General features: G+C 37.0%; 1 protein-coding gene across 7 annotated transcripts in view; it reads left to right on the forward strand.

Annotated features, from left to right (window-relative positions):
* Positions 1-25,926, forward strand: part of CTNND2 (catenin delta 2) — a 646,650-nt gene that overhangs the window by 115,939 nt on the left and 504,785 nt on the right. For all 7 annotated transcript variants that reach the window (XR_007888643.1, XM_051610842.1, XM_051610849.1 and 4 more), the window contains exon 2: positions 4,865-4,998. Coding sequence is in view for 6 of the 7 variants with exons in the window: in XM_051610842.1 (XP_051466802.1) it covers positions 4,865-4,998 (134 nt within the window). In the remaining variant the exon portion in view is untranslated. The remainder of the gene's footprint in view (positions 1-4,864; positions 4,999-25,926) is intronic.

Consider the following 25,926-nt stretch of genomic DNA (forward strand, 5'->3'; position numbering starts at 1 on the left):
TCTGTTGCTAGACGTTTGTGGTATCTAGTAATAAAATGTTGTATCTGTTTTTTTACATCTTGCTAAAACGTCCATAATGCATCTGTAAGAAAGGATTTATAAAGCACCTCATCATTCATTTACATTTGAATAGAATGTAATGGGACCAAGAAAGGGCTACCAGCCCAAGCACCATGTCCTAGAAGAGTCCCAAGTGCTCACTGGAAAAAGAAAAGTTATAGATGTTCAAAAGAAATGCAAGAGAAATTAAATAATAATGTTGAAATATATATATTTAAGGCTTAGTTTGAATAAGCATTTTAAAGTTATTAAAAACTATTTTTTAGTATGTGTAAAAGGTAGCTTTGAAAAAGAGGTCCTCTCCTTCTTCCCTTTTCCCTGTTGTCACCCTAACGTTTTATAAGCTGATACCATAAATACAATTTACCAATGAAAAGCAGCAAGTATTTTGAAAAAGTGGAATTACTTTGAATGTGCAATATTTCTACTTCCGCTCTTTGGAAAAGACCATCTTGAAATAATCTATGGTGGTTTTTGGGGTTTTTTTTTGTTTGTTTTTTTGTGGTTTTTTTGTGTTGTGGGTTTTTTTTCCTTTTCTTTGGTTGTTGGTTTGTTTTTTTGTATGTTTGTGTGTTTTGTTTTGTTTGTTTGTTTTCTGTGTTATTTTTTAACTCCTTAGCTAGAAAAGTGCAGTAATTTAGTGTTGTTTTGGTCAGTCTCTCTGAGATTCACAACCTTAACATGCTAGAATTCCAAACATCACAAACGTGTTTGCTTAGAATCAGCTTTTGGAAACCTGCGAATTTTGTATAGAAATATTTTTGGGCTCTTAAAAGTATTAATATAGTATACCTTTCGTGCTGGAATGGAAATGTGTGCCTTTAAATCAAGAAGATCTTTAGCAAGAGAGGTATACGTACCTCTATTTGAACTACAAGAGACATAGCTTGAGTTGAGAGAGAAGTGGGGTTTAGCTGTATCAGAAGTAGCTTATTTTTTGCTTATCTTTTAACTCAAGAACCAACCCATTAACCCTCTCTGTCTGTGAATTTTAGGAGTAATAATTCTAGTAGGACTCAGGTGAAACTTTAAGGGTTTTTTAAGTATTTACATGACAAAAGTTATTTTTAACCCAGTTTTCAAAGAAATGAGGTTTCTGTTGTTGCTTTCTTAAAGATGTTAGATATTTTTTAATTCTGTCAACTGAGTTTATTAAAATTGTATGAAGTGATAAAGGCAAAAAAGTTTAAAACCAAAACCAACAGAAAGTGAAAGAAGGAGAACACTTTTTATTGAAATCAGTTGTTATACTGAATGAGATGAATGTTTGACAGTTGTGAATGATGGAACTATAGAAAGCAGACAGTTAAGTAAGTGTTGCTGAAGTTATTTTGATGGGGAATTAAAGGAACTAGTGAACCCATGTGTCACGAGCCGATGCCAGGGGGGCTATTTTTGTTTGATTCAGTTACTGAGCGGTGTTTGCCCATCTGTATTTCAGACAATAAACTGGTATTCAGTTACATAGTTTCACTTTTTATTACATTCATCATACTAGTTTTCCACATTTATATATATTGTTGCTGTCTTTTTTCCTGTTTCTTATTTTGCCCAATCTATTTTTGAAAATACTTCCACCACTGTGCTTGATAGTGGTTTACCAGGAATCTTAACCTGATTGTGTTCTCTGTGGCTTTCATTGGCTCATGAGATGGTGATGATGGTAGCTGTCAGCTGTGGGTTACAGTTGTACAGTATACACATCCATAGCCTGTATCTATCGATCCAGGAATCCATGTTGACACAAGGTAAAGAACAAAACAAAAAAACTAAGGCATTTTTGCCACCTTTCTTTTTAAAGAGATGCTCTCTCTGCCCCTCCTCAACAGACAGGAGAGAAAGTAATATGGAAAGCTCCAGGGTCAATATAAAGACAGAGAGATCATGAATTAGTAGCATCATGGGCAAAACAGAGTAGACTTGAGAAGAATTAACTTATCAATTAAAATTGAGTTGGATCATGAGAAACAAAGAAAACCTAAAATATGTCCCCTACACCTTTTTTTAGGCTTAGGTTCAGCCCTTCACTCCTGGCTCTATCTCTTCCCCTGCCCTCCCCAAAAGGGCCAGGGGACAGGGTGGCTGTGGTCAGTCCGTACCAGCTCCTCTTTGCTGCTCCTGCGGCCTCACATGTTCCCTGCTCAGGGCCTTCCCAGGGGCTGCAGGGAAACACCTGCCCCACCGGGTTCCCTCCAAAGACTACAGGGCCATCTCTGCTGGGACACCTGGATCCCCTCCTCCCGCTCTCCCCCGGGGGCTGGCAGGGCTGTTTCTCCCCGTTCCCCTCAGCCCTGGCTGCCGGGCAGCATTTTGCCCTTTCTGACCCAGGTTTCCCCGAGGTGCCCGCCCGTGGCTGAGGGGCTCAGCTGTGCCCTGCGCTGGGGCCACTGGAGCCGCTGGGACTGTGCATGGGGAGAGGGTGGCTTTGTTTGGATATATAGGGTTGGCTTGTTTTCATTAAAGTGAGGCAAAGTTTTTAGATACTCGTAGAAAGACACCAGCAACAAGAAAAGGTCAGACTCCAGATAAAATTTAGCCAGGTCTGTGAGCTACAGGAATCCATGAATTATGTATGTCCGATTTCCCAGTGTGTTCCCAAAAGGCTGGTAGTATTTTTCCTGTTCATCTATCTATGATTGTCTGAGATTTTAATTTGCTTCTCTCAGGAGCATGTATATGCTCTGACTTACAGAATCTTATTTGTATTTTTGTGACACTGGTAAGAATGTTGTTGTGGAAATTAAATGCAGCAGATTTACTTTGTGCTGTAGTCACTCAGCTATGGTGTACTCTGTTAAGCTGCGTAATTTTTACTTTACTTCTCATACATGCTTTAATTTTCCTTTTAAGTAGTAGGCTCCAAGAAGTGTTTATCAAAAGGCTATCAGCCAGCTTCTTTTAAGAGGAAAAATCAAGAGAATTGGGGTAGATTTTCTAGAGAAGAGAAGCCAGAGAGGAAGGAAAGGGAGAGTGGTCGTCATCATGTGGGATAATGCTTTTTTGAAGAGGACTGATGGAATAATTCTGTTTTTTTCCTGTGTCTGTGCTGAATAGTACAGGAAACACTGAGCTTAAATGTATGACATTAAACACTAAAGCAAGTTTTCTATGGTTAAGGGTGGTGGAGCCCTTGAACAGAGGAGCCAGGGGACTGTGCAGTGAGGAAGGCTGTAAAGGACTGCTTCAGCATATTAAATATCAAGAATGACTTAGGAAAAAAATCTGCCTTGTCAAGAGATCTGGTAGTAGTCTGAGGGCTTGGAGATCCATTTCAGCCTTACTGTCTGTAATTCTATACTACTGGCAATGTTAAGTCCCATTAAGACCTGAGAATGTACCATTTCTTGTACTGAAGACCAAGCTAAATACCTACTTGGAGCAGATGGACTAGTGCAAGTGCTGGCCTTTGATATGTTGGTGTTTGCTGTTGAAACACTATTCCCGATTCAAGAATGATTTTTTGTGGATACCTTAGGTACAGTAGCTTCTCTGTTGCTTATGAAAACTCATTCTCTGTTTCACAGAATCACAGAATGTTAGGGGTTGGAAGGGACCTCCAAGATCACAGAGTCCAAATGACAGTTACTTCCAGAGATGGAAGCAGGACCAAGGATTCCTTGATAACCAGTCTTATTTATTTTACTGGGTTTTACTTCCTCACGCCAGTGTATATAGAAAGGAAGATTTAACAGAGTCTCCCTGCCAGGAGTCAGGCAGACTTGTAAGAGCAGGAGGACCAGCTTTTTTCTTCCAGAAAAAAATTCTGTTTTATTAAAAAAAATAAAATAAATTTAAAAAAAAAAAAAAGGTGGGTGGAGCAGGAGGGTGCATTTTGAAAAGCAGAATGGAGCCAAGGCAGGAGTTTTGCCATTGATGTGAATGGCAAGTGCTGTGCACATAAGACCCCTCTGAAGACATGCCTCTAAATATCTCCACTGCTTTCTAGGAGGCACATTCAGCTGGCAGCCTGTGGGCCGGTTCTCTTCCACAGAATAATTCTGGCCAACTCCCACAAGAAAGTGATTATATCCTGACTTACCTGTGTGTGAACCATGCAGGCTGTCTTTCTGCTCCTTCTGGAATGTGGCACAACTTGCTGGCAGAGATCTGCCTATAGTGACATTTAAACCCAGATGCTACTCTATAGCTTAGCCTTGAGAAAGATAAATCTTTCCACACCATTTTCCTCTCTAAAAATGAATGCTAGAAATTCCTTCAAGTGTTAAGAATTCATTATTTTTTTTTGTAACAGGACTCAAACACGGCTGAACAACTGGTGTGCTGGTTCTCTCAAAAATACTCTGGGAAAATGTTTTCAAAATGAACTTTTAGAAGAGAGGTGAAGTTAGCTACCAAGGCTTAAAATATAACACGTATTAAATATTCATTCATGTTAGAAATTCAATAATGGATGTTTTATATTTCTTTCATGTAACATTTGTTGCTTACCTGTTTGCAAAGTATTACATGATTCATTACTTTCATGATACTGTAGTTTTATGTTGAATGCTGCCACTGGAATACAGTATAAAAATCACAGCTGTAAATTATGTGAATACTCTTCAAATGTACTGTGGTGAATGTTTTGGAGTAAGAATGGGGGATAATTTAATACTTCATTTTTCAGTGTATTTAGAACTAGTTTCAGTTTTAAATAAGTGATGTATTAATTCTCTATTACCAAACAGAAGTGTGTTCTACCATTTTTTCCTTAAATTAGTGTTGTTATTACATACATGTGATTTCTGATATGTATCAGGTTTCTAATAACAAAATCGTTGTTCTGTTTTTCCATGAACTGCAGAAACTATGCCTGTTCCAGACCAGCCCTCATCTTCTGACAAGACAAGTTCCCTTAGTCCAGTGTTGAACACATCCAACGGCGATGGCTCTGAAACTGAGACAACCTCTGCCATTCTAGCTTCAGTTAAAGAACAGGTATGCAAGTGCTGCATCTGCAAGCTAGAAGGCAGTATTATGATCTAGGGTTTTTTTACAAAGATTTCATAGATGCTCTCTGAATAATTCATTCAGAAATGCATATTACAAAGGATATTATATATTTTTTCATGTCTTAGTATACATCTCTGTGGTGTCCTACAATAAGTAACTTAATTGCATTTTTCGTTTATTTTCTACTTTTATTCTTTATGGTGAATGGTTGTTTTGAGAGATCATGCCTTTCTTGTTGTCAGTCTGCATGTGGAGTTACATGATATAGACACAGCAAATAAGAACCATAGGAAAATTAGTAGTTGTGGAGAAGATGTGTTATCCCAAACTTCCTAATGAAAAGAAGTAATAAGAATCCCAGGATTTTAAAATTTAACATATGCGTGTTCTGTCTTTTTTTGTGTAAAACATGATGTGCAATTGTTTAAGGGCAAAATTTGGTAGGGCGTTGGGGCTTTTGGCCTTGGATGATTAAAAAGTATTAGAAATTTCTGAAAGAAAGGTCTTCTAGTGTGATTCTCTGATTGATTCTAGTAAGACTGTTTTGGACATTTTATGTGCATTTTTTGAGCTGAGTGTCTTGAGATTTTGCTAAGTGCTTCTTTGTACACCTGGTCTCTGTCACCACCGCATTTGGCTCAACAGCAGCCGTGAGTATCCCAAAGAGAGATGTTAAAGTATAGCTGCTTTTAATCAGCTTTCTCCTTGCTGAAGGTGTCTAAATTGGTTTTCCAATTATTAAGTAGTTATTTTCCCTGCCTGAGACATTTACTGCTTCTTTAGTAAAATTAATGTGTGAATTCAGTTTACGGTATCTAACACCACTGAAGTAACAGCTGTTGAGTCGTTGGACTTTTATAAAAGTTGTGACCTTGCTCTTACTTTTTTATTCTTGATATGAGCTGGTTGCTAAAGATTAGACATATTTTCTGGTTCTGAAAAGAGGAATGTGGGAAAGAATGGTTGTATTGTGAAGTTTTGTCTTAAGAGTTACTGCACATTATTGTATTGGAATTATCCATGGTTTAGATGTTTGTATGTATATTCTCTTCCAGGAGTATCGCATTACTTAGGCATGTATCAGCGTTTCAGCCTGTGTTACTATATTATTTTGAAGAAAAAGACATGCCTTAGCTTTTGACTCTCTGATGTTGAAAAAATGTAGATGTACTGCATCTGCCTGTTAGAATGTGATACAGTATTGAAGAGTGAGAAATTCCTTTCTGTTGTTGGGTTTTGTGATGATATTTCTTGTTTATACCTGATATTGTATTTTACAACTGAACTTTCCACCCCCTTAAATTGGTGTATTGATTATTAGAGAGAATCGCTGCTGAATCCACTAGATGGAAATGATTTTAAGGGGTAAAATATTAGCAAAGTTATTTCTGATTTGTGTGAACCACAGTGCAAAGGAGCCTGTAATAAAGTATTTCCACATTCCCTTATAATTAAGAACGTCCTAGCCAGCTAACAAGATAATATCTTGAATTATTGTGGTAAAAGGTAGCAAAATTTCAAAGGTGCTCTGTTAAGTGAAGCTCTTCACTGTGCTGACAAAAATTAGCCATGTAGTTCCAATATTTTTTTATTATTTTGTAGTAAAGTTCTGAAAGTAAAAAAAAAAAAAAAAGGCAGTCCTGCTTTGAGGCTTTCTGTATTCCCTACAATATTGTGTGTTTTGTCAGATTTCCATTATTTAGTGTCCTATTGGAATAATCCTAGGTAAGGCCACCATCCAGTGCTTCAGACAGTTCAAATGCATTACTCTGATTATGCATTAGAGGAGTAAATGAGGTTAAGTTCCTAACTGACTGTTCAAATGTGTAGCCTTCTGCTTTTTAGAAGGAGTGAATTACTTTACTGTCTGGTATGTAATTTTGCTTGATGTGCCCTTTGATAGTAACTGAAAATATACCTACAGTTTTAGAAATACAAACAAATATTCAAAATGCTGCTAATAAATAAAAAGGTTATTGAGTTAGTAATAGAGGTATGTTTTGATTACTCAAAGATGTTACATTTTCTTCTTCTCTGCTGATTCTTGAGAAAGTTTCCTTGTTTTAATTCTCTGGAAGCACTTATGGCAACTTCATGTGTTACTTCTCATTAAGTATCTAGAACTGTATTTGAGTGACTGTAACAGACTCAGCTGTGGGATTTATGGTATCGATGACTGCAGTAGATATTTGCAGTCTTTGAAGAGGGCAGGATATGTGAAAGAAATTGTCATAGATGTTGCATTTATTTGCACTACCTAAATTTCCTATGTGAAACTAAAGCTATTTATTTAGAAAATCTGAAGCTGTGCTGAACTCAGTTTGAAGAACGCCTATACCTGTGCTGTCCTGTTTTGAGGAACAGATTTGGTCTTAAAAAGTGTACTTTGTATGTCAAATGTAAAGTGGCATTCCTGCTGGTCGTGAGTGAATCTGAAGATTTATCCATGTGCTTTTCAAGGTAGGGATTTCTGTCAAAATAAAAATTGCAGCCTGTGTTTTATTGTTGAGAAGTTAGGTTGATTTGAGGAAATTCAAATCCTGAACTACATGCTTTAAGGTAGAAGCTGTTTCCTTTGTGTTTTACCTCTGGACAAGCATGCTGAATCGCTTTTGGATTGCAGATTTCTGAGATGCAATTGGGAAGAAGTGATGGATAAAAAATATGAATCCATCTTTCTCCCTTCACTGCTAACCTTCTTAAGGTCAACAAGCACTGCTGGAGGGGAGGTCAGAATCATACTGTATGCCTAAGAAATGGTGAGATGCCAGGCAGTGAACTCGGCTTAGGTGTTTTCAGGCTGTCCTCATGAAGACAAAGGGTTAATAACTTCTGTGAAGGTAAAAGCTTTTTTTTAAAATTTGTTTTCTTTTGATTTGTTTGTTCTTAGATAGAATCAAGTTATTTAAAGGGAAAATGATTAAGTAGTGTTAAACCACTACACAAATAGTTTCAGTTTTCTGTGCTGGATAAAACATAGTTGTGTAGATTCTGTGTATATTCTGTGGAAAAAAATCTTCAACAAACTGAGCTATCAGGAGTCTATGATGTGTGAGAACATATGTGATAAATACAGCTATTTCTTCTGCAAAAAGCGTGATATGTTTCTGGTTGGGAATTGCTACCTGCATGAGAGAATTTTGATCACACTAGGTGTTAAAAGATTCCTGGGAAGAGAATTATTGATAGAGCTGTTTGGCAGGTAGAAATGACTGCTGGAGAACCTTTTAAGTAAATATATATTAAACCTGATGCTTTTCCTGGAAGTCTCTGGACATATGTGGTTCACAGTACTTTTGGTTCTTGGCATACAGAAACTCTTCCCTTGGAAGCTGAGGAGTAGTGTAGTTACAAAGACATAGTAGTAGAGGCTTATTTTGGCAGATTCTTTAAAATAAACTCTTGGAGAACATGAGTTTTTTTTCTAAAGTAACTTCCATTATTTTAAAACATTTACCAATTTTCACATTAGAAAGCTACCCCATGACTAAGCATTGTAATGCATGTCAGTCGGGTGTTAGTACTCTTTGGAAACAGGGTTATGAATGGCACACACGTGTATATGCAAATAAAACTGCAGCTAGAAAATAGCTGTGGAAGCTGAAAGATTTAATTTATTTTCTTGGCTCTGATGGATTGTTTTTCTCATGTCTTTGTATTATGATTACAGTTTCTGCACAAAAATCATATATGTAGATGGATGTTTCAATTCAGGCTATTTTTTCAAGGTTTTGAAGCTGGAAGGGACCTGTGAAATCATCTAGTCTGACCAACAGATCATGGTATTTCATACAGTCATCTAAGTACTGTGCCCCAAATCTGGTCATAGAATGACTTCTGCAGCTGTTTTCCCTTATTATGAATACAATATGCATGGCATATTGTAATATTTGTCATTCACCAAAATATAATTGCATTCTTGCCTTAGAGGAACCAATAACTACTCTTATAACCTTAAATATTCATTTCTAAATAGGTTCAAGTATAATATATTCATGTCTTGCTTCCCCTGAGACATCAGGCTTTATCTCTGCCTTTAAAAGTTTTAGCAGCTTTATTTCAGACCCATGCTGATTATATTAAAACAATAAATATTTTTTTCACTGTCTTTCTAAGTAGCATGTAAATGTATTCACTTCCTTAGTTACAGAACTCCCTTGTTTCCAATGAGGTTTTGAAATATTTCAGAGGGCTATTGGTCTTCCTTTTTTGCCATCTTTTATTTTCATTAATATATTGATTTTAGATAAGAACTAGACTTGGGTGTATGAGATGTTTTGAGTAGCACAAGTCTGTACAGGGGATAACATCCTTCTAGGTGGCTGGATGAACCAACGTGATTGAGTTACAAAGCTTTGTGCGTACAACTGCTGCTTCACAGGTACATCCTCGGGTTGATGAAACCGCTTTTCATATAGATGATTCCACTACTGGAAATGAGGTGTTGAGAAGTTTTGAAGAGTCATCACAATGCCTGGTGAAGGAGTAAATAATTTAATATACTTACCATATGCCTATCTCTATAGGATTCTCCAGTTCTTGATCTAGTCTGGGACTGGTTTTGCATAGTTCTTTGGAGCAGCTTTGAGCGTAGTCATATTGTGTTTCCCAAGAAACAGCAGTTTAGAGGAATGGAGACCTAGACAAGTAATTCCTATTCAGAACCCTGTGTCCTGTAACTCATGCCAAAAACACAGTAGCCATAGTAGATACAGTATTAAGAAACTAAAAATTATTTCACTAATAAAAGGATGTGGTGATAATTCAAATTAAGTATTTCTGGGATTGTTTGAAATGAGCTGGGAGCAGAAAAGCTTCTGTCAAGATTTAGTCTGATGGAAGAGTATTGAGAGAATATAGCCTTCCAGTAAAACCATCTTTGAAGAGAGGAAAGAAAATGCCTATTACTAGGATAAAATGAGAGTTAAATATAATGCTGTTTTAACTTAAAGTTGAAAAGTTAGTAGTTCAAAGTCAGGAATTTCAGAGAAGCTGCATAGAATGTGACTTAAGGACAGCTCAGTCTAATGGTAATTTAAATTACTATTAAAGGCCATCACAAAGAAAGGCAAGATGCTCTTTCTTATCATGCAGCCAGTATATGAACATGCTTTTGCTGATCCATGAGTACTTCTGTCTTAACTTACTTTTTTTCTTTTTGCCGTCAGTGGAAGAAGTTCAAATTTGGAATAAAGATACCCTGAGAAAGTAATAATATTTATCTTCGTTTCAGTAGGCTTTAAATTTTAGGATATTAAACTTCTAACATTTTAACATAACACATTTTAACATTGTTCCTCTCTTTTTCTCATATCATTCATTATGGCTCTTCAAAATCTAAGATATTTTTATATCTAAACGGAAGTATTTTAACCAGCATAGTGGAATAGATTATTAATCTCACCTTGAATTCACTTGAGAGGGAGACCTAAATGAACTTAAAAGTAGTTTAGGAGTGGCTAGTCAAGTTATGCTTTCTCCTGTACTTGTGCAGCTCCCTCTGTTGCTTGGACAAACTTGGGATTTATGCAGCCACTGGGTAATGCTGCTGTGGAGCTCAGTGAGTGTGTTGTTTTCTTTTTTGGCGAAGGGTGGTTGGATCAGTATGCCAACTTGTTTTCAAGGACTGGGTTGATTGTTTTGGTTTTTTTTAGCACACCTGCTGTAAAAATATACTTAAAGCCATGGGTTTAGCCAACTTTTTGTGTAGTATTTAGAATGATTCAGAAAGCCCAACTTTCCTATTTAAATGTACAGGGGAGTGGAGGTTTTGAGTGTGTCTCCACCACCTCTGCCCCACTTCCTTGTCTAAAAGGAAGTCACAGTCATGTTTCTGTATACTTTATGTTCCTGAGACTTAGCTGTTGTGCCTGTTTTCAGTATTTTTATATGTTTTAATTAAACAATATCCATCAATAGCAATTTTTATTTACATAGAAAATGTAAGGTCCATGGCTTTCAAAAACAGCATGCCTCTCCTACAGAGCAATGAAAGTGCTGTCTAAAGACCAAACTGTGAACACTTCAGTTAATGATTGGGGTTTTTTCTTTCTTCTCTGGAAATGAATGAAGAACACTAAAGGCAGATTCCACAGTAAGCCTTCTCCTTCAGCTTTTCTTTCCAGTATTGTATTCATACAGCTTGCTCTTACAACTTCAGTTTTGAAGAGATTTTTGAAGATTTAATTTTCAACATTGTTTTAGCACTTTTTGTTCATGTCATTTTGGAAACTTGAATACTTCTGCTGTGTTTTCCCATCTGTTTGTTTTTCCCGTCTGTGTGTTTTCTCACGTGATAGCATTTTCTACTCCTGATGCATTTACTACTAAATGGAATTGTCTCTCTCTGTGGATAATTTATATATAGAAAAAAACTACTTAGCAGGTAGCTGAATGCTATGTTTTGGTAAAATATGTTACGGTTCTATTTATTCCCACACAAGAAATCTAGAATCCAGCATATGCAAAGTTAAGTTTAAACTTAAATCTACACCTAAGAGTTAAGGTACATGCGCTTGAATTTGACTGTGAGTTGCACAGTTAAGATATCACTACATGAATTTAGAATCATACAATAAAATTACTTTATCAGTGTGTAGCATGTACTTGTCTTTTTTTGCTCCACTGTGATGAAAATTAAATATTTATCTCTGAAACTTCTAATGAGGGAAACTTCTTCCATGGTTAGCTCTGTGGAGAACCTTTCCAGCGTGAGGGGATAAAAGGCCAGGAAAACACATTAACCTTTAAAAAATTTTGAAGATTTTAACTGCATAATTCTTTCCCTCAAGATCAATATTGGATTTTTGTTAGATCATTTACTTTGTTTTGGAGGGAGGTTACATATATAAGCTATAACATGTGGAACAGTGGGCCAGACTTTTTGCATGGGTTCCCTGCTACTCTTAATACATACATTTGCCTTTTCTATGCAAACAGCAGTCCAAGTCCTGAGGCCAAAACATTTTTCTTTTCCTTTTTATGTTTTAAAATATTTAATTGGAAGTTTTTTTGGTGTTGTTTTTTATTTATTTTTTTATTTGTTTTGTTCGGGGTTTTTTTGTTTGTTTTGCTTTATTTGTTTTGTTGTTGTAGTTGGTTTGTTTGGCTTTGTTTGGGGCTGTTCTTTAAATTGAAGGGGTATATATAATGAGATGATAGTGACTTAATTTTTGAAATCTCTTTTCTAGGATGTTTCATGTTTTATTGTTGGGACCTTGTTGTAGTCCAATGCGCTTTGACCATGTGGTTTTAGATATGCCACATGTATAGGGCTTAATACATAGTACCAGGTTTAATTAATTTGAAATTACTTGAAGTTACAAGGGATTTTGATTTAGCACACAACAATACACTCAAATCACAATTTAATTAGAAGTTACACTTAGCAGAGTGTAGCAATTGCAATATACAATTGGCACAATATAAAATTGAATCTTATTATCTTGAACATCACCATCATGATGCTGAGAACCCCAAGCTGCCAGAAGGGCACATGTGTGTTCAAGTCAGCTGAAGCCCATATCTTTCTTCAGAGCTCTTCTATTTATTGTTTGTTTTCTATTTTTGGCTTTACCACATGTATACTTCCCGTGCTGGTCTGTCTGTGTTGCTTATAGCTGTGGGGTCTCCAGTGCCAAGTTGGTGGCCCATCTCTTTTGCCTTCATGCCTTGTATCACGCTACTCTGCCTTCACTTTGGAAGGCCACTGCTATGATGCCAGGCCTGTATCTTATCATGTTAGTGGCATTAAGTACCTCCCTTTATACTGAGTGACTATTTGATACTTCCGTCTGTTTAAACTGTGGTCATAACAAGTTAATCATAGGCACCTGCTTGATTACAAAAACTGTGGTTACAGCGAAACCAAGCAAAACAGAGCTGCAGGCAGGTCAAGAAAAGTTCAGACCGAGGAAGTCTGGCAAGGCTTAGTCTTGAGGTCTTGCAAACTTGATACAAAGCTGTGCCATTACTTGGTTGATTAAGTGCTTCATGTCATTCATATAAAGTGATCCAGCAAGCTTTATGGTGGAGAACATGCTACATCCTCCATCACTCACTGAGACTAATTAGAGAGAGCTACCCTACGGGCCTGGAGCTTAAGGCTGCCAGCCTCTTGGGAGTGAGACTCCTCTTGCAGGAGATGTGTCCCAACTCAGCCCATTTGCCTCGAGTCTATGCTGTTGCATTGTGACTTCATCAGTCACTAATTGTCAGTAGGGCCACAACAGGTGAAGTCACTTGCTGAGAGAATGACTGTACTCTACAGAGAAGTGCAAGACAATAAGTTAAATACCTATTACAGATAAATAAGTAAAATGTACTTTTGATTAGAGTTACAGGATCATCATTTCTAAGCAGATTCACATACAGAAGTTTTCTTATTTTAACCAGAACCGCCTCTAAAAATAGTTTTGTTTTCTCTGGGTGTGCATTCCTTTCATTCAGGGGCAGACAGTTAGGCAAACCATTGAAATACTTTGCTAAAATAGGCAGGTTGTCTAAAATGAAGTCACCCTTGTGTTTCCCTTGGCACTGAGATGAGTTTGGCTTCCTTTTCAATGGTTATGATCAATCATGTCATTAATCTCCCCTGAGCCTTCAGGTCATGTAGCCTCTGTCTCTTCAGAATATTCCTGCATTGTGGGGGTGGAAGTGGGTTTGTGGGGGGCTGTCCACACTGTTGGGGCAGAGGCATCTTTGATCAGTCACAGCCCTTTCTCTCCTTATTTTACATAATGTGTGAAATCTTGTTTTCTCATGTGCAGAAATTTACCTTTTTGGATAATTTTAACTTGTAAAACCAGCTTTGGTAAGTGAAAAACTGCCACTGATTGTCTACTTGAGAGTATACAGAGTAGTATTTCTATGTCTGTTAGTATTCCTTCAGTTTCTTCAGTCTGGATTGTCATACAGCTGCTTATTTGTTTCAACATGTGGGCTGTTCTCAGCTTCCTTCACTGTTCCTTCAGTTGCCACATTTGTTGTTCCTTGAGTCTTGATAAAGCGTTACTCTTTACTGTCCCATTTCTTAGACCTAACTAGTACCTGTTTGTATTGAGCTTTCCCTCCTTGGGTATCAAGTGCCTTCCACTATGATGATCTGATTATTCTGGAATGACATTTTGCTGGTTAGTTTGATATTCTGTCACTCAGACCTACAATTCATATTGTAGTGTTACCCCATGGTCACGATTATCCTTCTGCCTCAACACTACCACAGTACAAATATGTGCCTGGCTGTGTAATTAAGATTTAAGTTGAGTGTTTTGTATACTGTTACTAGCCTCTTCATCTAGGTAGTCGTCACTTGTGTTCACATTGTTAAGCATTTTTCAACAGGTTTTTTCAGTGAAAAATCAACAAAAGCAGAATGAAGATTCTTGATGCAAATAGGTGTACTTAAGAATTGTACTGTATGTTGCCGATAAACGTTTTTTTCACCCTGATTCCAGCATAGCAACACATCTTGGGAAAATTCTGGTAATGTTTTTAGTGTATACTTACAATTAAGGATTTTTCCCCCCCTCTCCCTTATGACTGTCTTTCCTGTATGTAGCTACAGCCATCTTTCTTTGCTTCACTGTCAATCTAGGTCATTATTTGAAGCTTTTGTAGGAAGCTTTTGTTCACAGAGCACTTGAGGGTAAGCACATCTGATGCTATAAATAGGCTTGATTCTTCATAGTAAGTCAGCAGATTCTCTTGAAGATTCTCAGTTTTGTACTAGATTTGATGAAAACAGGTTTATTGCATTCTTCTGTCAACCAGTAGCATAACTATTAATAAACTTCTATCTTTCAACCTTTGACATTCCATAATCAAGTAATTTTGAATCAACACAGCATTACTAATTTTGTTTGGAGGGGAAAAATGAACCTTTAAAACTATTGCTTCTGTAAAAATTTTTTTTGAAACTTCTATTTTTATTTCACAAGACAGTGCTTGCACATGAAAACCTATTCCAAGACAGTTTATGCTGCTCTGTTTGTTGCAGGTCACAGAAAATAAAGGATACTGTTTGTCTTATTCTGTTTTCAGTAACCCTGTGCTGTGAAAAGAAGGTCATTCTTTGTATTAGTTTTTTGTTCCGTAGTTTACCACAGGTTGTTGCTGGGAGCAACCAAACACTGTGCATTCCTGCCATAATGTAAGACAGCTTTCTGGTACAGCTCCAAGATGCTGTTCTGTTGGCAAAAGATTTTCAGGTATGGAAAAACCTGTGGTAGATTGTGTTTTCTGTATGACTACAACTATAGGAAGGTAGTTAGGTGCAGCTCTGTCTGCAATATGTACCTGGGCATCTTCCTGAAGCCTTTGACCACTACATATGCTGCTGCACCTGTATAAAAAACAGTATTTTGTTCTTGCTTACACTTTCTCTGGTAGTCTTTAAAATCTATTTAAATAGTGAATAAATTATTGAGATTCAATTAACAGTGTAATTTCATCCTGTGCCTTTTCTGTGCACACAGCAAACATATTAGAAAACTGAGTATAACATTAAGTAAGTGCCTCTGTTTCTGAAAGTAGGACTGGGTGTACCACTGTGATGAATATTGGGATTGAAAAGCATTGTAAAGGGTGTACATAACAGTGACTCTTCCCCACTGCAGTCTGTAAAGGTTTGTAAGCACTCTGCAGTTCATATGCTGCACAGCATCCCTGTTAAAGGTTTTTCCTGCTGAGGCTGGATGATGGACTGTAGAAAATGGACAGCTGTCTGTAATAAATTTGATAGACATTCAAACTGAGGTTTGACACAGTGCCTGTCTGCTGATATCGAATCAGCATTGCTACTGGTGCTGTACTTTTATGTGCCAGATTCACTGTCAGACACAGAAATAAAAATTAGTTGATAGCATATGCCACAGTAATGCCTACCTAAATACAGAAGAGCTAAGCTAAATTAATGACTCAAACAAATATACTTATTTCCTTAGTAACAGGTGAGTATTTAAAATATGTTAAGTCCACTAAGTGCTTTTAATTTTATTTTAGAAAGTGAACTGCAGTTTATTCCACAAATGTGTAAAAAAAACCCTGAAGAAATGAAAAAATATTTAATGCATGAGTGGCGTATGGGTTCTTTGCGAATGTATTCCAATATTTGGGCTTGTGAAATTGTCCAATACTTAAAACCTTGCCACGTTATTTCTGTGTGAGAAAGAGATAATTGCCACTATCAGGTAGGTTTAGTGCTCCTTAGTTTGTGAAGACCATACCTAGCTGCATTTCCTTTATGCACTAGGAATAAAAGAATTGAAAGGAATCTGTCTGGTTGTTATCAGTTTAGCCTGACCTGAAACCGCTGGGTTCCCTCCCCTTTTCATCTATGCTGAGATTAATGTGAAGCTTACTCTTCTCAGCTAAGCTTCTGATTTTCTTGTGTTGACAACTGTATCTGCTCCCTCTCAGTTAATCTGTGGTCATGCAAAGAGCTGCTTTATGGTTTCTTACTGTAAATTTGAATGGTATGTAATGTCCCTTGGTGATTTCTTTGTTACCTTTTATTTAACAAGATAGGCTTTTAGTCTGTAGTTACAATGCAAGATTTATAGGCATAGGTAGTACCTTTTATGAGGCCAGCTGTTACAGGAAAAAAATATGCAGGCTTTTATGTGGGTCCAATTTATGCATCTGAATGTTTGCGCTTTTAATTTTTTCACTTTTCATTGATCTAATAGCATGTACTCTTTCTCATTATGAACCTTCTCTGATGTGAAGAGATGTTAATGTTCATTTGAAAGAATGCTAAAAATATGTATGTTGTTGTTTCATTATCTTGTGTTAATATCCATGGACATTATTGCTGTACTTGCACTGTTTGCATAGTGCATGCATGCATGTATGAATACAGTGAATAGCTCCTTTTGGTATAGGAGGACATATGTATGCACACAAAGAAGTCTTTAATAAAAGCACATTAATTTGCATCTCTTCTGTTCAGTATTTTAGATATTTTTGAAGATTCCTATTTTGGTTTGAATGTGTTTTTTTTTTCTGTTGTCTTTTTGATCCCTAATCTGCATTAATAATCAGCACTGCTTAGGAAGGGAGAAATACAGGTGTACAGGTTCTTCCTCTCATCAGTGATTGTAGTAAATGAGGGATGAATGAAAGAGTGAATCTTCAAGTTAACATTGAAAAGGAGTGTGTTATCATTCACAATGATTCACATATTACTTAAAATAAAATAATCCTGATTTTAATTCAAATATTCTTGAAATACTAATACCTAGTTGTAGGTATTTATTCTTAGCATTTGTTTTCTTAGAATGTGCTTGAGTCATCAATTTCTAGACTCAATGTGTTCTCACAGTTGTGATCTAATACTGCTTTTTTCCCTTGGAGTTCAAGACTGATTGGTTCAGATAATACAATACCATGCAAATTTCAAAATGTTTCTATTCATTACTGAAAAGGATAGTACGAGAAAGCTTACTTCAATTGCATTCACTTTAATAAGTGAATTAAACAGATAATCAGCAGCTGTATTATTTTTTTATGGCATATGAGTTATTTTATAATAGGGAAAAACTTAGCTGTTTTCGGGGTTTTTTTACTGCAAAACTTCCTGAGACTTTTCAGAAAATTGTCATCTTCATTTCTTGCTGAGTGAAAGTTTCAACATGCAGTAAATTGTGACAGTGAAGAATAAGCCTACATCTATCCCTCAAAGAATACAGAATTTGATTTCTAACATATTCTGTTCTAGAAGGTGAATTGTAATTCTGCTGTAGAGTGCTTCATATGGTAACTTCAGTTTCTCTTAATAATTTCTGGAAAAGGCATATTGAAATCAGGAAGGCCAAAACCTATTTGGAGCTTAACTTGGAAGCATAAAGTAACAGGAAAGGATTCTGTAAGTGTTACCCAAAGGAACTGCAGGGAGATGTGGGTCTGTGGAATAATGCTGGAGACAATCAAATGGTGGAAAACAGAGAAATGGCATAATTTTTCCATATTGTTTTTAACTGCTCTCAGACAAGGGACAGTAGCATGGTGGAGCCACAGGTTAGGGACTGTTTGGAGAAAGAGGATGTATTCAGCTTCTTGGGGCTCTATGCCAAGATTGACAAGAGCTTGTCCACATGATAGGATTGCAAGGCATCCATTGTCCAAGAAAAAACATGGTAATTGAGGCAAGTCCTGAGAACAAGAAGGAGGCTAACATCCTACCAGTCTTTAGAAAAGATAAGGAGAATGGTCCAGGGTCCAGGCTATATCAGGTCAGGGTCAGACTGCAGAAAGATCATGGAACATGTAATCTTGGCATCTGCTTCTAGACATGTGAAGGGCAAGAGGGTGAATATGAAGAGTCAACAAAGATTTCTGAAGTGCAGTTAGTGTTTACATAATCTGATTGCCTTCTAGTGTGAAATGTCTAACAATATGAACGAGGGGAGAACATGGGGTATGGTATAACTGTCATTTTATTAATACATCTGATACCTTCTCCTGCACTGCTGTCAAAAGTAAGGTGAGGAAGCATGCACTGGGTATTTATTGGACTTAAAATAGCCTGGACAACTGTACTGAAAGGGTAGTGTTCAATAGCTTGATCAGTTAGCAGATGGAAGTGGAATACCTCAGTGTTTGACCCTGTTATTCATGCTAATAAATTCTTCCATGAATTGAATGAGAGAATTGAAAAGAATGCACCCTCAGCAAATTTGTGGTGTGATACTAAATGAGTGTGATACCTGGAAAGCTGAAGTAGAGCTTCAGTCTTAAAGCATCTGAAGACCTTAAACAAAAAAAGGACTGAGCCAACAGGAAACTAATGTATTTTAAAAAGAATAGAGTGAAATTCTGTGTGTGAGGTGGAGTAACACCACACATCATTCCTGGCTGAGAAACACCTGGCTGAGTCAAAGTCTTGCTGAGTCAAAGCCTTCATGAAGCGACCTGCAGTTATTACAGACGTCAAGCTGAAGACGAGCCAGTGCTGTGCTTTCACTGCACTGTGTACTGGGCTAGGTTAGAAGGAAGGAGGAACATGACTAGTAGACTGAAGGAAGTTTTCTTGGAACTGCTTCTTGGACAACTGTTTGTCATCTCAGTAACCCCCAGTATAGAAGGGATGTTGAGACACTGGAAGTGGTCCAGTGTGGGGGTGTCAGAGGCCTAGACCACATGATGGGAGAGGTTAGAGAGCTGGGTCTGGTGAAGAGTAGGCTAAGGCGATGATTTTAGGCTAGCCCACAGTAACTTCAAAGGTAGTGACAAAGATGAAGGCACCAAACTTTTCTCAATAGTGGCATACAGTTTAGCAAGGGGCAATAGCCATAAATTGCAGCTTGGGGTGTTCAGGCTAGATGAAGGAAAACTTTTTCATGAGGAGGATACTGTAGTAATGGGAGAGGTGACCAGAAAATCTGTGAACTTGATCTTTTGCAGTCAACTACACAAATCTTAATCCTGTGTTGGAAAGGATCCTGTTTTTAGTGGGAGGTGAGACTAGGTGACTTTCAGCCAAAATGTCTGTGGTCCTCTGGTGATTCTATAGTGATTCATTGATAATGCACTGTTTTGCTCAAATTGTAATTTACAACTTTGTATGTAGTCTAGGGAAAATATATTTTGGGGGAGGATAGTGTGGCTTAAAAAATCCCCCGATTTGATTACTATGCTTTTAATGCTTTAAAAAGTAAGATTTGAAACTGAGGATAGCTGATTATTGAAGAATAATCTTGTTATTTTCCAGTGTTTTTTTAAAGTGGTAAGGAATTTGTCAGCCAAAAGAATTGGCAAATGAAGGGGAAAACTAGCTAACACAGCATGGGATTTTGGAAGATTTTGGTAAGAGTTACTTTTTCCCCCCCCAGGAGATATCTCTGTCTTTAGTTTACATAAAGATTTCACTTTCTAAGCAGGTTTTAGAGACCAGATTATTACTTCTCAAATTCTACCAGACCATCTACAACAGCATGTGGAAATGAATAAAAAATAAATAAAAAATAAATAATGTTTTCTTGATGTTAATAAGACAGAAGTGTGAAAGTAGCCTCACCTTAAGATTTTATATCCTTTTTGTTATCTCTGTATGATTGATCCATTCTCTTCACATTCCCTTAGCTCCCTACTTTTTTAATTGAAAACAGTAACACTTACCTATATTTCAGACAGTTTGCACGTATATGTACATGAAGAGAGCCAGTACAGGTCCCTTAAGGGAGGTAGAGTGCTTTGTTTACTGTCCGTTGCTTGTATCCAAATTGAAGACTTGGAGAAGACTAAAATAGGTACAAAAACAGTTACACACTTTGCCTTCATTAAGCTTTCTATCTTGTGAGGGCTGAACCTTCCCTTCAAAGGGTTTGGAGCTAATTCATAGACACTTTGCATCTCTCCATGTGTCTTGAACCTCAAGTCACATAAAACGAGGTCAGGCAAGTCCATTATGCCTTCAGCAGCAAAATTATTCACCACTAAGTCTGTTTAGGGCCTGTAAATAAATAGACCCAAAACCAGGGCAAGATACAACAGAGGGAACTGAGCAACTCTTCATGCTGCTGCAGTAAGCTGGCTGTCTTTGATCTCAGTCGCACAGAGAACAGTCAACACTTTCTGAATGCGTGATCAGGACTGCAGGAGACTATTCTTTGGGTTAATCCTCAGATTCAGCAAGGTATTTCCTGGTGTTTGTTCAGCTCTCTCTAGAGCTAATGGAGAAATACAGTGTAATAGTTGCAATAATGGATTTTAGGATATAGTATGTCGATAGTTATCTCTACAATACTGAAGTGGTTGCCGTGAAAATAAATGATTACGTAAGTCAGAGACAGTTCTTATTCTTTTAGGGGTTGTTTAGAGGAAATTCCAGTGTCAAAATGCCAGATGAGGATTTAATGGAACACAAGTGGGATTGTGGCCTGTTTACGTCTGTGTTATCTGACTATTTGTACAGTAGCCATATACCAATACCTGCTCCCTCCCTCCTTCCTTCAAGACTAAATCCTAAAAAATGCTTGGTGCTTTAAAGAAAATCTATACTTAAACAGCTTTTGGTAGGCATCTTGTAGTTCACTGAGGCATTATTCAACAGTACTGCTTCGGGTTTTCTGCTACTCTTAATGGATATTTTCTTTCAATTCTGTGCTGTACCCTATTGGTTCTAATGTGTTTAAGCAGAGCCCAGAAGGAAGATGTAATAATAATGAAGTTTTCTGCAAAACCTACTGCAGCTTATATTGTCTTACGTACTATGTACCAGCCTTTTCTACAGCATTCTGTTTACTGTTAAAGATTACTTTCTCCAATTCCTTCTTTTGCATCAGTATCAGTAAAAGTGAAGGATGTTTTGCATTTTCATATGCTTCTAAAGCCATATTGTCTTCAGTGTATTTAGGTATTTTTGGCTGTTTAAGTGAGTTTTGAAATAGTTTTCTTGGTTACCAAATGAATGAACATGCTTTCCATCGTAGATACTACCTAGATTTGGATTCCAGATGTCATGTGGTGTTGTGTTTTTCAGTAGGTTGTCCTATAGTGAACGCATCTTAAAATAGTTGAAAAAAGATTTGCAGCTTGCTAAAGGAAGTATTTTGTATTATGGCCAGGTTTTGAAAGCTTTTTAGTTCTGATGTATTGGTTATTGCTGCACTTGTTAATTTTAGCTGTAACGAAGCCATAGCTCTGCAGCATAAAAGAATTGCCACCCAGTTACCATGTCTGTGTCTTAATTTTATTTCTTAAGTGAGATTTATTTTATTGTAAAAGAGAACATGTGAGCTGTATAAAAAGCTCACTTTTCTCCACTAGCCTTTTTTTGCCCAACACAGTAAAATCCTTTCCTGTTGCTGGGAGCACTGAATGCTGTAATGCATTTTTTTAATTACAATAACTTAATCTTCAGTATATTTGAGACTTTTGTAGTAAGTTAACACAATCTCTAGAAGTAAGTTGTTCTAACCAAGACTTATTTATATGCACACCCTATGTAATGGAACATCATAGGTAATACAGGTGTACCTCTCTCTTAGTGGCTTGGCAGCCAGGCAGTGTCTGGGAAGGCTAATACTGAGTTTGCATTAATATGCTGAGTAAGACATGAGCTGGCTTCATGTGATCAGATGAATTCTCCAAGTTTTTGAGCACTTGCAGTTTCCAAAGTAAAGAAAGGAAGAACAGAGGTGAATTGCTTCTAGATCCCAGCAGGTGTTGAATGGTTTAGAGAAGTTTGATGATGTATCTGAATGAATAAAATCTGGTCAGTCTGAACTATTTTTTCTTGACCTTTTATCTTTCCACTGTTCCTTATATACAAGATTTCATCTTGTTACATTACTGTCTCCTGGGATTCAATTCCCTAAAAAGTACCTTTTCTCCATACTCTAGCAGTGCCTTTGTTGGACCTAGCTGTGTTCAGCCTTCTGAGCAGTTACAGGGATGTTAAAAAATTAAATGTGACAAAAAAAAAAAAAATATGAAAGGAGGTCATAAAGCATGTCTAGTTATCTGGTTATAGCAAATATGAAATTATTACCTTTTGAGCAGGAAAGAGTTTCTTTGTCTGAACTCCCTGTTACACCCTTGTTAACACCTGTTTATCTGAGAAGTCTTTACTTAAAACAGAGGATTTAAAGGACAGACTACTGTAGCTGTTGGATAAGCAGCTGTATTCCTTTGAAGAGCTAGAAGATAAATTTTCAACCTGTTTCTGTTTAAATATAATCAGGAAAGGGGTTTAATCCTTCAGATCCTTGAGCATGACTTAACTATACTCACCTAAGTACCATATTAAAGATAGTACAGTTATTCATATGAGTTATTTGCAAGTCAGAAGGCTTAGAGATTTGAGTTGAATCTGAATTTTAATTCTGAAAAGTTGGCTTTGAAGACTGGCATTCAAAATTATGTTGAAGTTAATGATAAAAAAGAATCCTTATATGAAAGTATAAAAACAATTTTAATGTCTAAATCTCTGAATATAAATGATATAATATCCAAATCCTGTGACTTTTTATATTATCTTTCTTTTTTTTTCCTACTGCTGGAACTTATTTACCAGTCTGAAACGGATGTAGGCCACTGTATTTACATAATTTTAAGTACAGCAGCTAACCTATTTTTAAATACCTTATACAAATAACAAGTTATATACCTCTAGGTATATAATAGTATGTTGTTTGGCTTTCAAAGGTTTTTTTTACATATGTTGTGCTTACAATGGGTCTTAAGGTTAAGACACCCATATCTGCTAGGCTTGCAGAGAATTTGGAACTATTATATATATACATTTTAAAATAATGTAAAAGCCAGTAGAGTGTGAAAAGACTGGTGTCCTGCTGAAAAAAAATCACCCCTAATATAAGAAATAACATCAATATCTCAAAAGAGTTTTGAGAATAAGCACTTGCTGTTTCTTGCTTGGTAAAAAGTAGTTTAGTTCTTGTGTCTTTCAGGGTGGTGTTTTGGTGTTTTTCTGGCCTGTTTTCCCCTCTAGTGGCTAGGAAGGCTATCTGAAAGTGAATGATAAGCATCCAGATTAATAATTTTAAAATGGAAACATATTCTAAATTTGTTCTACTTCAGAAGGTTATTAGTGAATACCTGTGTCTTGGTAGAGAGTTAGATAATGTGCAGTTAATGACTTAAAGAAAGTGGTGCAATGCTTAGGCTCATCTTATGTTTTGAAGATTACTTGTCACTGAGTAACCAGGTTAGTTTTCATGTCTTATTATATAGTAAAATAGAATTAAATTCTGCACAAGCTCTATATGTCAGTGTTTCAAATATAATTGTGCTAATTTCTTTTTCCCGAAAACAAAGTGCTACTTATATTTTCCATAAATGCTTGTCACGTCCCATCAGGTGGGTATGGACTAGAGTTTCCCAGAGGCAGGGTCAACCCGCTCTTAGTTAATCTCTTTTAACAACCCATTTGGCGAGATTACCTCTGGAATTCTCTGTACAGTACTCTTAGGAGTAGGACCACTAACTAGGAGGCTTATACGAAACACAACATTACTTAAAATTGAGTAAGGTTATAAAGCTTGTCATAAGAACACACAACAATCTCATTCTCAAAGCAACAGGTTACAACCAAGAGAACTTAGCAAAACTAGAAATTATGTTACCCTTATGTGCTGATATTAAGGTTAGAAACAGGAGGGGAGGGAGAGAGAGAGAGAGAGAGAGAGAGATGAAAAACGAGGGGATAGAAAAGGTGTCACTACCCTTAGTGCCAGCAACGATCTCGGTGTGGTCCTGGGGTGGTGGGTGCACATCAAGCGTTTTGAGTCTGCCTCGTTTATGCCACACAGCCCTTCCTCTCCTGGGTGAGGTATGGTCTACTTTGTGCAGACTCAGTGTTGGATTTGGGAATGTTCTGGAAATTAGTCAGTGGAACACAGGGGTTCAGGTGATCACTTGCCCCCTCTTGACCAGGTTGACTGAGCAGTGACCTTTATTTTCAGGCATGCGCTCTGTCCTTAAGCAGGACAGTGGTCTTTCACAAGATAGCACTGTGCCCCGCAGGGCTTCTCTTGCCAGCCACTGTTCCTTATCAAATAAACACAGCATCCCATTTATCAGGGTGGCTGCCAAAGGAGGGGCTCCCCTTGCAAGGACAGTATCCAGTTTATCGGGGTGGTTACAAAACGAGGAGCCCTCCTTGTGAGAACAGGGTCCAAGTGGTTATCGAATGAAACCCCCACCTGAGCATGATGTCCAGTTGCTCAGGGCAGCTGTTTTCGAGACAGTTATTCATTTTAGGACTCTACAATGCTAAAGGTGAAATGGTTTGACCTTACTGAAATATTTCTCACTTCTTCTTCCCTGCCCTGTCCCTTGTCTTTCACAGTATTATATTGCTTCTAAGTAATCAGGAAATCATTTCAGTGGAATATTTTAAAATTAGTCTAATGATGAATGCAGCTAAGATTTTAATGTTATCTAAGCACTTTGCAGAAGCAATTCTAGATCACTTACCGAACCCACTTCTCGTATGATAAGAAAGTATAATATATATATACAGTAAAGATTATAAATACTACCAACCTACTGATATAAAAGAAGTTATGGTTTTTATTTAACATTAAGATGAAATAGTTTTCAAGAATCTTACTAATTAAATGCATTTCAGAACTTGATGCATTTAAGGTGTTTTTTTTTTTTATCCTCGGTAGCTGATAGTAGTGTTGTGGAAGAATGAGGAAAATCCCTTTTGTTCTCATGCATCTGCTATCTGGTATTTTTCACAGTTCTGAATATTTGCATTCTGTCTTCACTTTCTCCTTAACAAGCTCATTAGGTTTTATTAGTTATCACTGTAAGCCAAACGAAGTAAAAGAAGTTGCACAGCTGCAGTGATATGAGTCTGAACTGTATCATCATCTTTACTTGCAGTAATATGCAATGAAAATAGAAAAAATGGTCTTGATTATAGATCTCAGAAACTTTGCCAGAACCAATACGCAAGTGAATTCCTCAAAAGTGAACCATTTTGCACTTGGGTTCTTAAAAGCAAAACCTGAATAAAATCAAGGGAAGTTAGTATCTTTTTTTCACAGATGCTGAGTGTTTCTTGTCCCCTGAAGTCAATGAGAAGTGTAGGCTCCCATTGTCTTTTAAAAATTGTACTAGTGTGCAGAAAGCTTAGTTGATACTTGAGTTACCTTACTGTGTGCATCTACAGAAGGGTGTCTTAATGCACTTTAGTTGAGCTTGTGTAATTGTAGTAGAAATAGCTGAAAATCAATACCAGATACCACAATAAAGCCATTTATTTTTGTGTGCATAGAAGTATATAGTTTAAGCTTTCAGAATGAGCCCTTTTGTGCTTTGCAGTTAAGTAATTCCACACTATTACAGCAAGCATAAAGTCTGGAGTGAAGAGACATCTGTCCAGCAGGGGTGTGTCTGTCTGCTTGTATTTCATATTTAATGCAGGCAACTACTAACATT

Source organism: Apus apus, chromosome 2 (genome assembly GCF_020740795.1).
Source record: "Apus apus isolate bApuApu2 chromosome 2, bApuApu2.pri.cur, whole genome shotgun sequence".
NCBI classification, from domain to species: Eukaryota; Metazoa; Chordata; class Aves; order Apodiformes; family Apodidae; genus Apus; species Apus apus.